Below are 19,389 nucleotides of genomic sequence, written 5' to 3'. Positions count from 1 at the left end.
TCAATCCTCATGTACGCTGGGAAACATTTTGGAAAGGAGGAGAAGAGTTCAAAACCCTAACAGCATAATTAAACCACCATAACTTTTCGCTCTGAGCTCCGATCACTACACCGTTTGCGGCCACGCGACCACTGCGTCGAGCTCTACGAATCTATTGGAACAATTTTATAGGTAAGCCTCACTCTCACTCTAGTTACTCTACCTGCTTGATTTTCAAAATTGGTGAGTATATATGTTGAGATTTTGTTGGCTTTGATGCTTTAGGTTCGATCTAGCTTGCGAGAATTGCTGGGCTTGGTTCGTTCGGTCCGTAGAAGCGGTAAGAATCCTCAACCCCTAGTATATTCATTGGTTAAGTGTGTGGGTATTGAATTTTGTATGTGTATGTGTGATAATTGTGAATTAGGTGTGTATATATGTAAATCAGAGCTTAGTTATAAACATTGGAGACTTGGTGGAGTTTGGGTGTCATTGCTTTGGAGATCTTGGATACGTGGGGCTGTGTTTGGTGCCTTTTGGTGGTGTTTCAGGTTATACGAGGAAATCGGCCAAGGTATGGTTTTGGTTTCTCGTATTTAATATATAATGTCTTGTGAAAACTTAGACTAGATGACCTTAGGATGGGAATGAATGCATGAGTATATTAATTGTTTAGTACCTTTGATGATATTTATAATGTGGGTTGAGTGTTTGTTGGTGTTTGTTGATTATGATGGAAATAGAATGATAAATGATAGTTTGGTGATGATTGATAAGTTGGTAATAATGAGTATGTATATATGATTGTATATTGTAGGTTGTTGGTATAATTGTGAAGGTTATATATGGTAGTTTTGTGAAAGTGAAGTATGGTAGTTGATGACAGGGGGTGGTATTGTGTTGCTGGTGTGTTGTATTGCTGATTATATGTGTAGGATGTTGAGGTTTGAGTTTGATTTTTATTGAAAATAGAGGTTGAGTATTTTTGGGAAAAACTAATTTTTGGTCGAACTTCGACAAGCCATAACTCGGCTTCCGGATCTCCAAATTGTTTCAAACTTATTTCATATGAAAATTGGGTTCGTGAAGTTTATACCATTTAAAGAACATATGGAAAATGTTTTAAAACAAAAAAGTTATGAGCGTCGGAAGTTTGGAGTGCAAAATTGAAAATTCTGTGGCATTCAGCATTTTTTGCTGCTCTGCATAGCTTGCATACGTGACCACTATACATGACGCGACCAACCTTTTCGAGTTGGGCATCTCGCGTACGCGAGCAAGGAGCTTGTGTACGAAAGCATAGAAAAATATATGCCGGTCACGCGTACGCGTGACGTCTCAGTAATGAACTCCCACGCGTACGTATGGCCCACGTGTATATGTGACCCCTGTTTTCAGCAAACTTAATTTTATGTGTTTAAAATCTAATTTCAAACTTCTAAACCTCTATTTTTACTCTTTTAACTCCTAACCCTTAGTCGGATACTTAATGATGAGAAGAAATTAGGAAAGGATAGTAACTTGGGAGTGAAGCAAGTTTTGGGGTAATGAATTATGATTGTGAAGTGATGATTTTGAGCTTGAGGAGTGTTAACTGAACTAATATGATGGAGATTGAATTTTAATGAATTAAATGAGATAGAGGTGCCCGGGTAAGAGGCGATGGAAATGACCATTTGCTCCGGGTATACGTTAAAGAAGTGTAGAGATGTTGAAAATGTATGGAAAATGAATTAATGAATTAATGATTATGAATGAATTGGAATAATAAGGAAAATGAACTTGAAAGTGATTGAGATATGCCTCTGGGTAAGAGGCGAGATTGCCGGATAAGATGCAGTGGTGTTATTCATATGCTCCGTTTAAGAGTTCGAAGCTCTGGGTAAGATGCATGGGTGGAATTCTATCGCCGCTTGCTCCGGGTTGAGAATTGTAACACCACCTGGGTAAGAGGCAGGGTAAAGTTGTCCCCTGCTCCGAGGGTACGCTGGTAAGATGCAATGGTTGAGGCGTTGTCCCACTTGCTCCGTGTTTGGTATTCTGTCCAAGGTTAGCTACCGAACATGTCGGGTTTGGCTTTATAAACGACAGATGAGACTCATTAGCTATAGGACAGGCATGCATCATATGCATTTTGTTTGAATTACTTGCTTGTGCATTAATTGAGATTACCTAAGTGATTATAATATGCTATTTGTTATATTTACTATATGTACTACTTGTATTCTACCTGTGTTTGTCATTGTCTGTTTGTTTGTCTTTGTATTTTCACCAGAGATAAAGGAACGGAGGGAAGGTGGAGAGGTTTAGGGTTCTAGTTAAGTTTTAGTTAGATTTAAGGAATTGGTTAAGTTTAGAAATCCTTAGAAAACCACCCTTATTTATTGTTTCTGTTTTAATTCTTAAGTTTTAAATCTGAGTGTCGGCGTTCTAGGATTGCCTTTGGCATTCCCATGACCTTATATCTTATGTACGTGGTATCTTTACTATGCTGAGAACCCCTGGTTCTCATCCCATACAATATTTGTGTTTTTTAAATACAGGTCAAGAGGCACCTCGCTAGGCATCTGGAGTTCTGCAGTGAAGTGGAATTTGGGGCTTTATTTTGATGTATAGTTTATATATGATCATATGTATAAAAGTCTCCTAACAACTTGTTTTATTTTGCACTTCTTAGAGGTTTATCAAGAATTAGGATTTATTATATATATGTATTTCGGGTTTTGGGGTTAAGTATATATGTATGTAAATATTTTCCAGTCAGCCTTAGCTTCGCAAGCTGAGTTAAGAGCTTGTTATTTTGTACTCTTGACCCTCTGTTCTTACTTTCTATATATTTATGTCTATGAACTCTAACTTTCTTTGTACGCAAGTTACGTTGTTTCTGAGGGTTGCGGTTTTAATTTTTGCAATTTTGTTTTACCCACTTTTCAAGTCTCCTCGTATATTATATTCTTTCTATTATCATATGTATATGTATTTTATTTTAGAGGTCGTGGGGCCTTGCCACCTCTATTTTACATCCTAGGTGTAAAGCTCTGTGTGGTAAGGTGTTACACTCTTCCCCCTCTTCTTCTTTGGAAACAGCCCACCAGCGTCATTCCCTTCTCTCTATCCCTTATCCCATTTTTTTAAATTTTATTTTATATTTTTTCAGTTAGGGGTAGTTTAGTAATAAAAATTAAAATTTTGGTAAAAAGAACAAATTTAAAATTAAATTAAATCTTAAAGACAATTTTAGAAGCAAAAAAAAGTTGAGGACGAAAAAAATTTTAACCCTTATCTTAAAGATCAAAATCGTATTTAACCTATAAAAAAAAATAACCTTCCATATTCATCCTAAACATCTAAGTATCTCATAACTCACCATAACACAACTCTAAAATCCATTACTAAAAAAAAAAAAGCAAAATATAGTTAACCAATTTAATAAATAAATTTAAAAATTATATTCATGTTATTTAAAATTGGTTAATTAAAACTAAATTAAAATAAAAATTGGTTTTTATTACTTATTTATGTGTTATTAAATTGATAAAAAATATCTTGTTTTAATAAAAATAGATTTTTTTTATTTTTTAGTGTGATTGGTAAATTTCTAATAATAAAAGTAAAAACATTAGAAAAATAAAAAAAATCTTTTTTAAAAAGTTACGATTTACATTTTTTTTAAAGATATTTTTTTCTTTAAAAAAATATTTTTCACGTAATAAATAAATAAAAAAATTTTTTTTGCATGAATTATCTAAATATAAAATTACTTTTACATCTCTTGATAAAAGATAATTTGAAAATTTTTTTTTTCTTAAAAGCTCATTCAAACAAGCTCTTAGTATCTTTTGAGAGCCATTAAGTTGATAAAAAAATTTTTTAATAATTTTTTTAAATTTTTAGCGTATTTAGTAGATTTCTAAACATAAAAGTAAAAGTACTTAAAATCTCTTTAAAAAAAGATAATTAATTTTTTTTTAAAAAAAATTCACGTGGCCTAACTAAAACTAAAATTAAATAAAAAAAAACCTAATTTAAAAAGCTTCAGCATTCAACAGCTCTTCTCTGTACGCCGCCGTCAACAGCCCTTCTCCTCTGCCCCTCGCCGGAGCTCGCCGGTAGATCGTCGGACCTCTGCCTCTTCGAGTGTCTTTACTCTGATTCGCGCCTCTATCTCTCTGCCTCGACCTCCCGTTCTTGCCGCCGGAGTATCTCTTTTTCGTTCTGTTTTTCTCTCGTCGGTGCTTCGCCGGAGCTCGTCAAAATGCTCTAAGTTTTCACTCTGGTTCGCACCTCTATCTCTCTGCCTCGATCTCCCATTCTTGTCGTTGTTCTGCCGTCGCATCAATTGAGGTAAGCCTCCTCCTTGCCCTTGGTTCTGCCATTAGCGTCTTCTGAGTTCTGAGTTTTCTCCTGAGTTTTGTTCTGCCGTCGCATCTGGCTTTCTTCTATTTTGTTCTGTTGTGTTCTGTCAAACAACTTCCGAGTTTTCTTCTGTTTTCTCCAAACCGAACCCTTAGTTTTGGATGTGCTCTGATTTTGAACCATTGCATAACCCAGTTTCAGGAAAGATGAAAAGGTACAGAACTACAGATTTTAAAATCTCTCAGTGTTGAACTCTTCATTTCAACGGATCCTGCTGTAAGTTTCTTCCTCACTGTGGTTCACTTTTTGATTGGTTAGGACTTAATTAAATTGCATGAATTAATTTGATAGGATCACAGCTTTTCCCTTTGCTGTGTAAATAGATTGTGTTTGTTGTTTGTATATTGAATTAGTAGATTACTGCTAGAGTAGGAAGGGATTTGAGCTGATTTAACACGTCTTAAGAATCTTAACAAGTCCTTATCTTCAAAATCTTCGTTGAAAATTGCTATGGGCTTGTTGACTTGTTCTGTAATCTTTCTGTAAATCTCTATAGGAAAAAATGGAAAATGAGAGAAGATTCTAGTGATTTTGTTTGGAGGGAAATCTGGACCCTTCTAATTTGATAAGTTTGAGTCTGTGCTGTTTAATGCTGCATACTCTTTGTGCTCTTTGAATAACATGATTAAAGCTTCCACTTCCAATTTATTTTAAATCACAAAACTTTCCCATATCATTTATATATGTTTTTCTGTCAAAGATAAGTTTTTAAGATAAATCATCATAAGTTAAATTGTGCTCACAGTCGTTTACCTTAACCGGAATTTCTCCTTTTACTCTAAATCTAAATACATTGGCTTTAATTAGATATCATTATTGTTGCTTGTATTAGAGATGTATTACGAAATGAAGCAATCATACAACTTAAAATAATGTCTTATATATAGATGATAGTGGATCAAATTTGTTGATGTTCTACCAAAATATGGAAAAGTTTGAATATTGTAATGCAATAATAGACCAAAGAATAATATAACTCTTCAGATAATCAGAAGGTAGAGAATCGAGAGGAGTTGGGGTTTTTAATATAGAAATAAGTTTCTCTAATAATACTAGGAATAGTTATTGTGACTGACAAAATAGCAGTAAAAACGTTTTAAGAACATGCATTACAAACACCATTGCCCATTATAAAAATAATTTGTGCATAATAAGAAAATCTGGCTTTGGTAATAGGTCAGCCCGTAATGCAAAAGACACAAATGAGTCTAATTGGCAAAGTTTATTTTTCTGAACAATACCTCAAAATTTTATTAAAGTTTCACAATAGACTAATTTGCCAAAAGAAACAAGGAGTTGATGATTCTATTTTAGAGACTAAATTGTTCTACTAAATTTTTTTAAGAAAATTATTTGCGTGAAAAGTGATCTTTAAATTAGAAATTAGCTAACAAGTGTCCTTAGTTAAATGTAAAATGTTTGTATTAGAAAATTAAGGTCTGTTTGGTTTCTGTTTTTAGTTTTAATATCTTTAAATTTGTACAAAAAATTTAAAATAATGAAAACAAGATTGTTATTTTCATTATTTTTATTTTTTTATAATATTATAAAAACATAAAACACAAAAAACAAAAACATGAAATAAAAAATAGACTAATTGCACCTTAAAAAATTTCAAATTTTCATAATATATATTTATTATATAAAATATTTAAAAATTAAAAAAAGTTCATGAAAAATAACCTTATTCCATACATGCAGGAGTTTGTTAGTAAAAACTATTTAAATTAAAAAGAAAATTTTGTTAAAAAAGAAACGTACCCTTTGTAAAGTAAATCCGTCTTGTGCAGCTGCTCCGTCTTGTGCAGCCACTCCCTGCTGCCCCGCCATCTACACAATTTTTTCTTCCTTATCGTGAGTTTTTGTTCTCCACTTGTTTCTGATTTCTGTTACAATTGTTTCTCTGTTCTTAATTTCTTTTCATTCCTGATTTCCCTCAACCACCTCGCATGTCGTTGCTTCACGCCCTCTCTTCTCAGTAGAACACAATATTTCTTGCTTGCATCAATGACCTGGCTAATGCCGTGCTTTAAATTTGTTGAAATTCAAGTGTTTTTCTTTTTGAACAAATGCTTCTTTTTTTAGTTATAATCTTATGCATTTTTATTTTTGTGTGACATTATCCAAATTGCAATGATGATGGTAGTTCAATCAAACTAGTCATTGAAATTAACAATAACGTTGGTGTAGTGGTAGTGACATACTACAACAGGGGAGAACCCGAGTTATACTCCTAGAGAGTACATGATACATCGATTGATTACGAAAAGGGTATTAATCTCAGGGAAAATAGGCACTGAGGTTTGAGGAGAGAATGGACTTGGTTATCAATGCAGCAGTGGAAGAGATATGTGGCCACCTTGAAGATGGAATCACTCTTGCTGCACTGTGGGACAAGCTTGAAGGCTCGCCTTCCCTCTTGTCCTCCGGCCTCCAACTCTCTCCTGCCATCAAAAGGGACATATGGACCAACCTCCTCAACATCCCTACTTTGCGGTTTGAGCCCCAACCCACTTCCTCGGAGCTTGAAGATGCCAACGAGCTCAATTTGAAGATCATTGCTCAAAAGAGCCTTGTTGACAACTTCATGGGACTCTATGATTCCCCATCTCTCCAACAAGCTCAAATGCGTGTCCTCCACCTTCTGGCTAGTGTCAAGGCCAATGGCATTACTCAAAGCAACCTTGCTAAACAATTGAACATTGATGGGAATAACTTTCATTATGTGCTGAGAAGTCTCGAGTGCCAAGGCTTAGTTGTCAAGCACCCTGCTATCGAAAAGAAGAAGCAAATCTCCACTCATGGGGATTCCAAGAATTATCCATGTGTATCTACCCATTTAGTGTACTTGCGTCGCTATGCTAAGAAACTTGAATCAAATCAGAGGTTTGAACTACAAATAACCAAATCAAACAACCCTGAGGATGATGACGAGGATGCAGAGGGAAATTCACTTCAAACAGATGTTCTTCTTAAAGATTATGCACCCCAAATGAAAGCTATTTGTGACAAACTTGCAAAAGCTAATGGCAAGGTTCTTATTTTGTTTAGTACTCATTATTTTTATTGGTCAGATAAACTATTTTGTGCTAATATTGTTTTGTTGGTTATCTTGAAGGTTCTTCTTGCGTCTGAGATTAAGAAGGAACTTGGGTATTTTGGATCACGTCCTAAACAAAGGATTTGGAGAACAGTATATTCTCTAACATTAAACTTCCTAAAGTTATGATTAACTTTTCTGTTATGTGGTTCTTGATTGCCTTATTTCTCTTATTATTCTGTGTGAGCAGCTTTGTCGCCGGTTGAAAGCAGATAATGTTGCGGAACTGTTTGATGCTAAGGTGAATGGCAAGGTTAGTTAGCTTATACTACTATATAATGACTTCTCTTTGATTCTTAGCTTCTAATTTCATTTGGTAAAATATGATTTTAATAGGGATCTTATTTTCATGGTTTTTGTGATAATACAACAATAATTTTACTTGTTTGCAGGTTGAGTCTTGTCTACGGCTTGTTGAACCAGTAACTACTGGATCTGCAAATGAAGATAAAAACTCAAACTTTGGGAAAGTATGCGTCATTGATCAGTTTGTGGAGCTACCTATTGAGCATCAAATATTCGATATGATTGATGCTGCAGGATCAAGTGGCATTACTTTCAAGGAGGTGCATATTTAATTCTTATATTTTCCTTTTTCTGAGACATGTGGAAAGCTGCGAATGTTAGTAAAGAATTATTTTCAGGCCTTTAGGATAGCAGGCCCTGTTTATTATGCTATGTAAGACCTCTTAGGATAAATATATACCATAGGATTAAGTTATCTTAATAGAGTAAGCTACGAAAGCCTAGGCAGACTAAGAGGGTTATCACAACAGTAACTAACTCTGCCGGGTAGGACTGCCCGGTGTATCCAGCTGTAATTACTTAACACCGAAATTCATTATACCATCTTTAGAGTAGCTTCCTCTAGAAGTCATCCCTGCTATTGTATATAAGCTTTGTAATTGTTCATTGGGCATTTCTAAGTCATATCTCTCTCTCTCTACCCATTTAAACTGAAGCATGGATAGGGCATATAATTTCTCTCTCTCTCTCTCTCTCTCTCTCTCTCTCTCTCTCATTCAAATTGAAGCATGGATAGGGCATAGAATTTCTTGAGTTCTTAAGTTAAAAGCACCAGGACTAATCTACATAAAATCTGAATCATAGAAAATTATTTGGATGGTATTTATGTCGAGCAACTCACTGGCTTTCAGTGGAGAGCTTAAGTGTTTGGCAGAATTGACTCTTGACATTGCATTGGTGTAAAATCTTATGCCTGTGTGGTATAATGTTTAGTCCTTGTTACCCACCATTATATCTAAGACTACTCATTGATGCTGTATGTTTGTCTTCTAGCCCTAAAAAAGGTTTTGGTCTCTTCATTCCATGAGGGTATTTTTGTGTTAATCTTTCTTTAAATTACTCTTATTTTGAATGCAACCTTTAACCTGTTTCCACCTTGATAAGTTACCTCGAAATCCAAAGCACTTTTTTAATAGGGGCAACCAAATGATTTCATATCTTAATTGGAAATTTCATGTTTCTCTTCTACAGGTATGTGAGAGGCTTGGGATTGATCTAAAAAAGAACCACATTCGGCTAATAAATTTTTGTCATAGATTTGGAATGAAAGTGCAGCAAGTGCAAGACTCGAAATCCAAGACAATTCGTGTTTGGACATCTAAAAATTTCAATTGTGAACCAGAAGCTGGGCTTTTTCACAAACTTGAAGAAAATAAAATTTTTGATCACGTACCCGACAGTTCTTCTAAATCAGCATCTGAATTTGACACTTCAACTTCCCATGGTAGACTTCCTGACCCTGCAGAATTCAAAGATATTGAACAAGGTGCTGGAGTATCTTGTGAATCTCCAAGAAATGTTGAGTCTGAAGGAATACCAACAAACTTGCAAGAGGTAGACCTTGACCCCGTGGGCACTGTTTCCAATACCAAGCGCGATTTGGTTAGTTTATCAACGGATGCAGATGTTGCATCATCAGCTATGCAATATAGTGTTTCAAAAAATGGATTAAATAAAAGATATACAAGTTACTCTTTCACTGTGGACAGCAATCGAAGGGCAAATAGGATACTAGAAAGACTCAAGGTATGCCATTTTCTGCCTTCCTAATCCTAATGCTCATGAAAATGGTCTAGAACAAAAGTTTATTGCCTAAAATTTATATTCTCAGTTTTTTATCCAAAAAAAATTATCAGTTTCTAAAAGTAATGTTCTCCATTTCTTTTTTTGCAGAATGAAAGGTTCATTTTGAGATCTGAGATGAGTAGGTGGCTTACTAGCTTAGAGAAATCTAAGTATAAGTCTCAGGTGGACCGCAAAACTATAGATCGAATATTGAATAAGCTTCAGGAGCATGGGCTATGCAAATGCATAACAGTACATTCCCCTGTAGTTACTGAATATTCCAAGACTAAAGATTGTATTGTAGTTGTGCATCCATCCATAAATCTAACGCCTGAACTATTTGATGCAATTCAAGATAGAGTGAGATCATTTGATATGGAACTTCGCAGCAAAAGTATGTCTCATAAAAAAGATGATGAATCGATACCCGTAATGGAGGATATTCAGAAAACTAAAAGCCATGTAGCTCCAGATTCAGGGGCCAGCAAAGCAGATGTTATGCGCGCTAATGGATTTGTGTTGGCAAAAATGATTCGTGCAAAACTTCTCCATACTTTTCTTTGGGATTATTTGCATGGGTCAGCAAGCCATGATGATCCTTTATCAAATGAAAAATGTATTTACGAACTGAATAATAATCCTCATAGTAGTAGCAAATTATTTTCTTTGGAAACTGTTATCAAAGCGATTCCAGTTGAACTATTCTTACAAGTTGTTGGCTCCACTCAAAAGTTTGAAGAAATGATTGAAAAGTGCAAGATGGGTATACGCCTATCTGATATTTCTACCAGGGACTACAATTGTTTAATGGACACTAATGCAACTGGAAGGTTGTCGAAAGTTATTGACATTTTAAGGCGTTTAAAGGTACATTTTTCACTTCGGTGTAGTATCATCCTTTTTATGTTTTCTATATTATTTTTTATCTGTATTTTATCTCCTTGCCCCCTTTAGAATAAATTCCTCTAGTTGGTACTTTAAAATTTAAATTGCCTTTGTGAGCTGAGAAGACTGGAAACAGTGGTGGAGGAATTGTAAAAACATGGTTGAAAATTGATATGATCAGAGTGAAAATTACTTGGCCACAGTAAAAGTGAATGTGATTAATGTCTTTTCTGCTTGATATGCTGTGTTGTTTCAGCAAAATGATAATGGGGTACTCAAGGAAACAGGAAAAGAATGGCCATCACTTAATGCTGAGTTGTTTTAATTTTATCATAATCCAATTTATCTGGGGAAAAAAAAAAACTTGTACATTTCTTTTTTAAAAAAAATTCTGAAACTTATTCCTAGTTCCTGCTCATGGCTTCCTAAAACTTTTATGTATTTAAGTTGTTCTTATATGGAGCTATTTAGTCCTAGGTAAGGATTCTGTGCGTCTTTTATCTGAATACATCTTGTCTGCAGGTGAACTAAAGTTATTAACTAATTTTGTTGATCTTAATTGTTACTTACGGATATGTTGTATTTGGGATAAGTGCACTTTTGTTTTATCCATTGTAAAAGGTAGTTTTTGAAACGAAAATGCAGCGAATGGTGCAAAGTAGTCGGAAGTAGAAGGTGGGAAGTTTTAAGCAAACACAATATTAGATGGTCAATATAAATAAGATTACCATTTACCATTACCTTGTAGAAAATGAAGTATTCTTGACAAAGATATATTTATGTAGTTGATTCGGATTGTAGCTGATATGCAATCTAGAGATGAAGTGAACATGGCACATACTTTTTCCCACATGTTGGAGCTTAAGCCGTACATTGAAGAACCCCTTTCAAGTGAAGCAACTTCTCTAAACTTTATGTCCCATGATCTTCGACCAAGAATCAGGCATGATTTTGTCTTGTCTAATAGAGATGCAGTTGATGAATATTGGCAAACTTTGGAGTATTGCTATGCTGCTGCTGATCCAAAAGCTGCGACATATGCATTTCCTGGATGTGTTGTTCATGAGGTAATCTGCAAGTGTCTCAGTGGGTGACTTCAAGGCTTCTCTACTTTGATGGCTTTCGATTTTTTTGTTATAATTTCAGTCTAAACTCTAAAACTTTTTTTTTTCTGGTTTACAATATTAGGTTTTTCGATTCCGTTCATGGGCATCAACTCGTCTTATGACAGCTGAACAACGTGATGCACTTTTAAAGCATGTGGCAAAGGATGATCTCGGTGAAAGAATATCTTATAGGGACTGTGAGAAGATTGCAAAGGATCTTAATCTTACTTTGGAGCAGGTCAGTATGTTGCAAGCTCTAAACATTGCTTTTGTTATTTATCTCTTCTAGAGATTGCTTAGGTAAATTGTTAAAGTGTTCATCATCATGACTGCATAATGGACAAGAAAACTACTTGGTCAATTATGATGAGGAATTTCATTGCTCTAGGATCCCTTTTAATAGAGAAACATATTGAGATGAAAAAGATAGAGTGCAGATAGAGAGGAAAAAAAGTTATCCTCATAAATACAAAGAAGGAAAGAAGAACATAAGAAAAAAGTTACTGTAAAAAGCAGCATGGTCCAATTTGCTGTTGAATGTGATATTTTATAGAATTTTAGAAAGATAAGGTTCATATATGATACTGAGAACTGTCAGTGACTTGGTGGAAATGCATTTGATAGATTTTAATATTTTTGTTTGTGTAAATAGTTTATAAAAGCTTGGGAAAACCCTTCTCTCTTTATATTACTTTTGAATTCATATTTTTCCACTAGCAGGTTCTTAGTGTGTATTCTATTAAGCGGCGCCATTACATTAAAAAGTTCAAAGATGAAAGGAAAGAGAATAGTTCACTTGAAGGAATGGGTAGGAAATATAGTTCTACAGAGCTGAGGCCAGAAAAGCATGCAAGAATTGAAGAAGCTGCTGATATTGAGATGCATATGGAAGAAGACAATCTGGGTATTGATTCTGGAGAGCATGTCAATGATACTCAAGAATTTGACGATGTTCATTCTGAAGAGGGTTCTCAAGATTGTCCCCTTATTAGCCAGTGTGTCTTATCCACAATGAAGCCAAGACGGCAAAGGAGATTTGCATGGTCAGACAAAGCTGATAGGTAAGAGAAAAAATTTCGCAATCTATTCAATGATAATTCAAATGAGTATTGCATTGAGTGTTTGAGGGTGCGTGAAATAATGGTTCTTTGAAGATGGATGGATCATTTATATATTCAAGGTTGCTTTGATGAAGCTGTTAAATGAATTTTTAGATTGTTTGAAAATCATGAGTATAATACTTTTTACAAGTATTTATCGGGCATGAAATGCAAGTTTAAATCAGTGACACTGGCATTGGGCTTATTACTTTTAATTTTAGAAAAAAGAAATTTATTAATGGAAATGAGAATACTGACAGGGTCATGTGGCCTTTCTACAGTAATATGTAAAAAGAAATTGCATTTTTTCACTTTGTCTATCCATTTTATTGTTTTGAAAATCGTCTACCCCTCCTTCCTCTCCTTTGTTGCCTAAGAATCAAGAATATCTCTATATCTTATTTCAGACAATTGGTGATTCAATATGTTAGACATCGTGCTGCTCTTGGTGCAAAATATCATCGTATGGATTGGACATCAGTTCCTGATCTCCCAGCGCCTCCAAGAGTCTGCATGAGAAGAATGAATTTATTGAATAGTAACGAAAGAGTTAGGAAAGCTGTGAATAGACTCTGTAACATTCTCGGTGAACGATATGCAGAGCAGCTGGAGATGTCCCAGAATTTGTCATCGAAGAAAGATGATTGCAGGGAACTTGTGAGGTCCCAGTCCAGTAAAGGTGTTGACAATAATTTTAGACCTGATATTGGAATTCAAATGCCAAGCCTAAATGGAGAGCCTTGGGATGACTTTGAGAACAAAACTATCAAGAACGCTCTTGAGGACATTCTTCGCTACAAGATAATGGCTAAGCTAGATGCCTCCTCCAAGAAAGTTCAGCCTCAATATGAAGGGTTGTCAGATGCAAATGCAGATTCTGATGGATATGTAATTCTCTAATACCTACAATAATAATATCAAGCCATGTCTTCAAAGTGTTTATAAATAAACAAGACTTAATGAGATTTACCTTATTTCCGTCATCTTCTATTTTTTTATAATGAATAGTTAATGCTTTCCCTTTCACTGTTCTTGGTCGAAGCTATTATTATTTGCTTTATGCTGTACAGTCTTAACTTATTTTGGAAGCTGGGTTACTAAAAGAATAATTTTTCTTAGCAGGAGTCCCAAGAAAATGAAGACACTGTATCAGCCATTCCTAGTGAGATTACTCAAAGCCATCATGGAAAGAGCCAAATCTCTTCTGCCCAAAGGTCACGCCGCCGCCTTGATAAAAATTTTAAGAGGTTTCTGAGTAACACTACTAATGTATATGGACAAGTGTACAAATCATTGGCCATTTCAAATGCCGTGGAGCTATTTAAGCTTGTTTTTTTGAGTACCTCCTCAAGTCCACAGGCACCAAGTTTACTAGCAGACATTCTTCGGCGTTACTCAGAGCATGATTTATTCGCTGCTTTTAACTACCTTAGAGAGAAGAAAATCATGGTAAATGTCTCATTCTGCAATAGTTAATATTTCTTGCATGTGTTGTTGATCATGCACCCTATACCGATACTTGTTCATGCCAAGCCTACATCAGTCATCATGTAAACTAATGATATATGCATCAAATATTCATATATTTTGTTTCTGTATGTACTGGCTCGTGTTTGATTGATTATCTCTAGAAGGCTTAATTATGGGGAATAAAATGATGGGAGAATTTCGCTGTCTTTTTCTGATTGAATATAAAGTCGAAAGTCAATTGCAGCTAAACATGGTTATATGTCGAAAGTTGTTGAGGGAGATCTAGGCGAATGTTAAGTTAATTCAGTCAAAAAACACAACTGTTTTTATGCATGCATATAAGGGATTACAAGATTATCTATGTGTTTAAACGTCATGATGCCCCCATAAGCTTTGACCATAGGTTCCTTTTTATTTGTTAAATTATTCATTGAAGCTAAGAAGTTTATTTAAAAATCATTGGCAAGTGCCAACCACATTCAGACATTAATGGATGGCAAATAGGTAGCCATTGTAAGGGGCAGGCCGTTCTGCCCCTTGTCCCTGAGGAAGGTTTACAATTATTTCTTAGGTTTAGTAAGATTCACTTTAACTATTATTTATACCACTGCTAATTGTTGCTAATTGTAGCAGACATCTTCCTTTGAGCTAAAAGGGTTATTGGACAACCTACCATGAGCATATTCCTAGGAATTCCCTTGAACCTGAGTAGCTTAAAAGTTTGTTATATATATATATATATATATATATATTTGTGATTTCTGCCACCTATTTTAATTTGATTTGACTCTAACCTTCAAGATTTTGGCTACCTGATTTATCTTTTTCACCTTCTTACCCTCTCTTACTGTTATATATAGACAATTTCAATGTATTATGCATCTGTGTTGGTATTTGATAGGTTGGCGGCAACGGCAGAGAACGTTTTGAACTATCACAGCAGTTTCTGCAGTGTGTTTCCAAGTCACCATTTCCATTTAATACTGCAAAGCGAGCAGTTAAATTTTCTCTGTGGCTACAAGAAAGAGACAAAGTCCTGAAGGAAATGGGTACCAATCTTGCTGAAGATCTTCAATGTGGTGACATTTTTCAGTTGTTTGCCTTAGTCTCGTCGGGTGAACTTTCAATTTCACCATGTTTACCAGATAATGGTGTTGGAGAGGCTGAAGACCTGAGGAACACAAAGCGCAAATCTGATGTTGAAGGTGAAATAATTTCTCGTCGGGAAAAAGGTTTCCCGGGTATTGTCATTTCTGTACACTGCACAACAATGTCAAGGGCTGATATTTTAGATTTGCTTGAAGATAATAACAACGACAACCAACCTTTTGAGAAGAGCTCCAAACTAAACACTGATGAAAACTGTAACAATTCAGGTCCTGACCAAATGTTGGAAGTCTTTAACTCTTGTGATACAGTACCTGTGGAAGAAAACCATATTGAATCACCGTGGGAAGCTATGGTAGGCTATGCAAAGCGATTGATGTTTGATCCTTCTAATCAAGAACAAGAATGTGTCATCTGTGCTGAGGTCTTCAGGGTTGTTTATGCTGCTATCCAAAATGCTGGTGATCAAGGGTTAAGCATGGGGGAAATCTCCCAAATTATAAACTTGCCAGGTATATATGCCATGAGATGTAACCAAGTATATCATTGACTTAAAACTGTTATAAAAAAGTCAGTTATTTAACTTATTTGATGTTGTGTATTGTTATTTTGCTTTATACATTTCAGGAGCAGAAGTAGATGGACTGCTTGTTGATGTTCTTCAGGCATTTGGTCAAGCCTTTAAGGTTTCTCCTTTCCTCATTCCATTCCAACAGTTTATAGCATGTCTTGATTATTCCAAACCATGGATTGATCCAATAAAAAAAGCAATCTTTTTTGTTTTTACTCAGTCCAAAGGTTTGAGACTCAAAATCCTGTTCAAACATTATCCAACCATGCTTTCGTCAAAATTTGGTTGCAGATAAAACACAATTTGCACCATGCACATCCCAAGACTAATTTAGGGAGTGCAAACAGTAATGAAAATATGCAGAAAGTACTACTATGTGCATTGATCAGATAGTTTCCTTTTGCATTTTCCCATGTTGGACTCTTCAATACTGTTATCTTTTGTTTTTGTTTATTGTTTTCCTTTTCTGTTTTTTCTGTGTTCTCTTGAATTTTGTTGAGCGAAAGTGGCTTTAGGGAACTCTTGTGAGAGGAAGCTTTGGGAAAAAGAGCATTGCAAATCGTGTTTTCCTATTTGAGACTTAAACCAAACAGGCTGATACTCCTTTTGTTATTTTGAAACTATATATGAAAGGAATTGGGACTGGTTGTTGAGATTTGCTGGAGTTATTAACAACAGTAGAAATTTAAGCTTATTACCAGAAATGATAAGTTTTTCCCTTTTGGGAAAATTATGTTGATTTACTCTCATGCTGGCGGTTTTAGTATGTTATTCATATTCAGTTTTAAAATTTTAGTTTCTTTCTCTTTTATATCTAATAATATTCTCGTTTCTCTGCAGGTCAATGCTTTTGATTCTGTTCGTGTTGTTGATGCTTTATACCGTCACAAGTACTTTTTGACACCTGTATGTGGTTTAAATCAAGGTACTGTGCATCCTTCATCACCAAAGACCATTGAGAAAAGTGGTCATACACGTAATCTTCACAAAGTGACAATTCTTAATCTTCCACTTGGTGATGAGAAGCCTAAAAGTAAAGCTTGCGATAGGAATGAAGGCTTTGTTGAAGATAGACTTATTGATTCCAGTGTTGATAATGTAAAAGACACACAGAAATTCTCTTCTGGTGAACTGTGTGTGCCAATATTGCCGTGGATCAATGGAGATGGGACCATCAACAGCATTGTCTACAATGGTCTCAGACGCCGTATCCTTGGAATAGTGATGCAAAACCCAGGAATGTTGGAGGTATGTGCAATCTTTATTTTGATTGAAAGATTGTAATCCATGCTGACACCCTTGCTTATCTTAAAAATTAGTGATTGCATAATAAACAAAAATATCGACTGACTTTTTCATTGTGTATCTTGTTAGGGTGATATTCTACGTCAGATGCATGCGCTGAATCCACAGGTATTCAACCAAATTTAGACTATTGTTTAGATCATATAATCTGTATGAATGATAATGACCTGAGTCAGGGAAAAGTGTCTTTTTGTTCCTGTTGGATGAAATATTTACCTACGTGTGCTTTTGTTCTCTGGAATCCATGAATTTTGCTTTAAAGTTCCAAGATAAGTATATCCCCGTTCCCATGAGATTATACTGAAACCTGCCATCACACCTCTCAAGTTTCAACATTATGCAAAATCCTGATGTGTATATTACTTAGGTTTTAGTCATTATTAAATTATATCACTAATATAATAATTACTTAATTAATGTAGAGGTTCCAACACAAAAATAGATCATATAAAGAGTATCCCAATTGATAGTGATAAAGTTGAAGGCGTTATTTGAAGGGGCTTGTCTATGGGCACGGTGCATGATTGGAGTAGTACACAATAACATTGTCAGATTCATGAAGCTTACATTCTTGTTAACTAAATGTTAAAAAGCCATACATTAATGGAAAAGTTACCTATACAAATCATTTGAGATATGGCATGGAATGGGAAGAGAACAGTGGAGGGAAAATGAAGAGAAGTGAATGGTTATGATGGGATTATATATAATTGGTTAGGGACCCTTTCGTGTATATTTCATTACTCCTTAAGTTAAAAGGTTTGTTTCTATGCTTGAAGATGCCAATTATCTTATCATTGTTGGTGCTGATATAATTTGTTTTCTTTTTCATCCTCCTGATCCTGATTTTGCTTATAATTGTTTGTGGCACTCTTGCTTAAGAGTAAATGCTGATTTTGTGCTTCTCACAGAGCTGTAGAACACTATTGGAATTGATGGTTTTGGATAAACACTTAATTGTGAGGAAGATGCATCAAGAAAAATTTGGTCCCCCCTCCATACTACAGAATCTTATTGGACGAAAATCCAATCAATCAAAGTGGATATGTCTCGAGCATTACTTTGCCAATCCCATGAGTACTTCCTTCTTGTAGGGAATCTCATTGGACATGTAAAGCCCATAAATAATGTGTTTATATGTATAAGGATGAACAAAAATATATGGAAAAAAAATTATGTTAGTCTTTATGTATAATTAGGACTTTAGAGAATTTTTAAAACTTAGAGCATTCTAGTTGTGTATTTAAATTAGGATCGCATAATTGTTCTGTAAGTTCAGTCTTTGACTAACCATAGTAAACCAGTTAATCACTCTTAAATAGTAGGATACACATTTTATAGAAGTTACAAAATTAATGGTAATTAATCTTTTATTTTTATCATTTTATCAATTTTTTTACTTTACAGGATTTAAATTCTTAAACGAAGTTCTGGAAGAAAATAGAGAACACTTATGCTATGCAACTCCTCTATTCTTATCCAAATCCAAAATATGTGGAAATAGCAATACAAGTTGGTCTTGAGTGTCAACATTACAATAACAGTATTCAATGCTTATAGTGATCTACTACTATTAAAATCAACTGCATACGAATTTTGTTTTGTTCAGGAATTAGGGATTCATTAGAAACGGGTTTTGGTTAGCCAGTTAAAAAAACTAGTATTTATAAAACCAGAACCCAAATAGAAAAAGGTTACAATTTATAAATTGTTTGAAAAAATCGGTTATTTTAAATCTAGTTAAGGTTCTTTAAATGGTTAATTAGCTCTTTTTTTTTCCCCCGAATGAAGCTCTGTTTACAAAATGTCAGGCTATTTTAGTGAAAAAAGCTGAAGCTAATATATATTTTAATTTTGATGTAATGATGTATAAAAGGTTGTGTATATGAATTTTGAAGTATTGAAAATAGATTACTTTCTTTTACGGTAATGTAACATGATAAAATTATTTTGATAATTAAGTTTAACTAAGTTGATCTAATAGTTTAAGCATTGATAACTAGAAATTCATGATTTTGAAAATCGGATCGAACCGAATCGGTCGGTCGGACCAGATTTTCACTCACTCGCCTCAAAGAGTGTTGTTTTGGGGTTAAAAGAAAAAACAGGAATTGAAGCCTCACACTCGTAGAGTCACACAAGCCATCATCTCTTCATCCATAGTTGTAGAAGCCGGACCGAACTGGCCAGTTCGATAAAAAAATCGACGAACCGAATCCCAACTGGTCCGGTCTAGTTCCAAGACCGTTTAAAGTCAAG

At 34.7% G+C, this 19,389-nt stretch overlaps 1 protein-coding gene across 7 annotated transcripts; it reads left to right on the top strand.

Annotated features, from left to right (window-relative positions):
- The first annotated feature begins 4,009 nt into the window (after positions 1-4,009).
- LOC107470930 (uncharacterized) lies at positions 4,010-18,472 on the top strand. 7 transcript variants are annotated; one of them, XM_021133395.2, is made up of 18 exons: positions 4,010-4,323; positions 4,531-4,611; positions 6,680-7,429; positions 7,514-7,588; positions 7,686-7,748; positions 7,888-8,061; positions 8,993-9,547; positions 9,695-10,453; positions 11,257-11,538; positions 11,660-11,815; positions 12,298-12,638; positions 13,085-13,565; positions 13,797-14,126; positions 15,049-15,766; positions 15,882-15,940; positions 16,666-17,073; positions 17,200-17,238; positions 18,042-18,472. In XM_021133395.2, exons 3-18 carry the CDS (start codon positions 6,710-6,712, stop codon positions 18,222-18,224), a joined length of 5,343 nt encoding a protein of 1,780 aa, XP_020989054.1. In that variant the 5' UTR covers positions 4,010-4,323; positions 4,531-4,611; positions 6,680-6,709; the 3' UTR covers positions 18,225-18,472. The 7 variants fall into 7 exon arrangements, with proteins under 7 accessions (XP_020989054.1, XP_052111001.1, XP_020989055.1 ...); XM_052255041.1 differs by having other exon boundaries at positions 6,586-7,429; positions 13,800-14,126; XM_021133396.2 differs by having other exon boundaries at positions 6,586-7,429.
- The last annotated feature ends 917 nt before the right edge of the window (positions 18,473-19,389 follow it).

Source organism: Arachis duranensis, chromosome 10, assembly GCF_000817695.3.
Source record: "Arachis duranensis cultivar V14167 chromosome 10, aradu.V14167.gnm2.J7QH, whole genome shotgun sequence".
Lineage (NCBI taxonomy): Eukaryota > Viridiplantae > Streptophyta > Magnoliopsida > Fabales > Fabaceae > Arachis > Arachis duranensis.
This window is presented reverse-complemented; position numbering and strand designations above follow the sequence as displayed.

What these genes read in the sequence shown, in the direction of transcription:
- LOC107470930 (XM_021133395.2), top strand. Translation starts at nt 6,710, where the DNA reads ATGGACTTGGTTATCAATGCAGCAGTGGAAGAGATATGTGGCCACCTT. An exon ending in CTGGATGTGTTGTTCATGAG is followed by an intron (nt 11,539 to 11,659) that starts GTAATCTGCAAG and finishes TTACAATATTAG; the next exon opens with GTTTTTCGATTCCGTTCATG. An exon ending in TGGTCAGACAAAGCTGATAG is followed by an intron (nt 12,639 to 13,084) that starts GTAAGAGAAAAA and finishes ATCTTATTTCAG; the next exon opens with ACAATTGGTGATTCAATATG.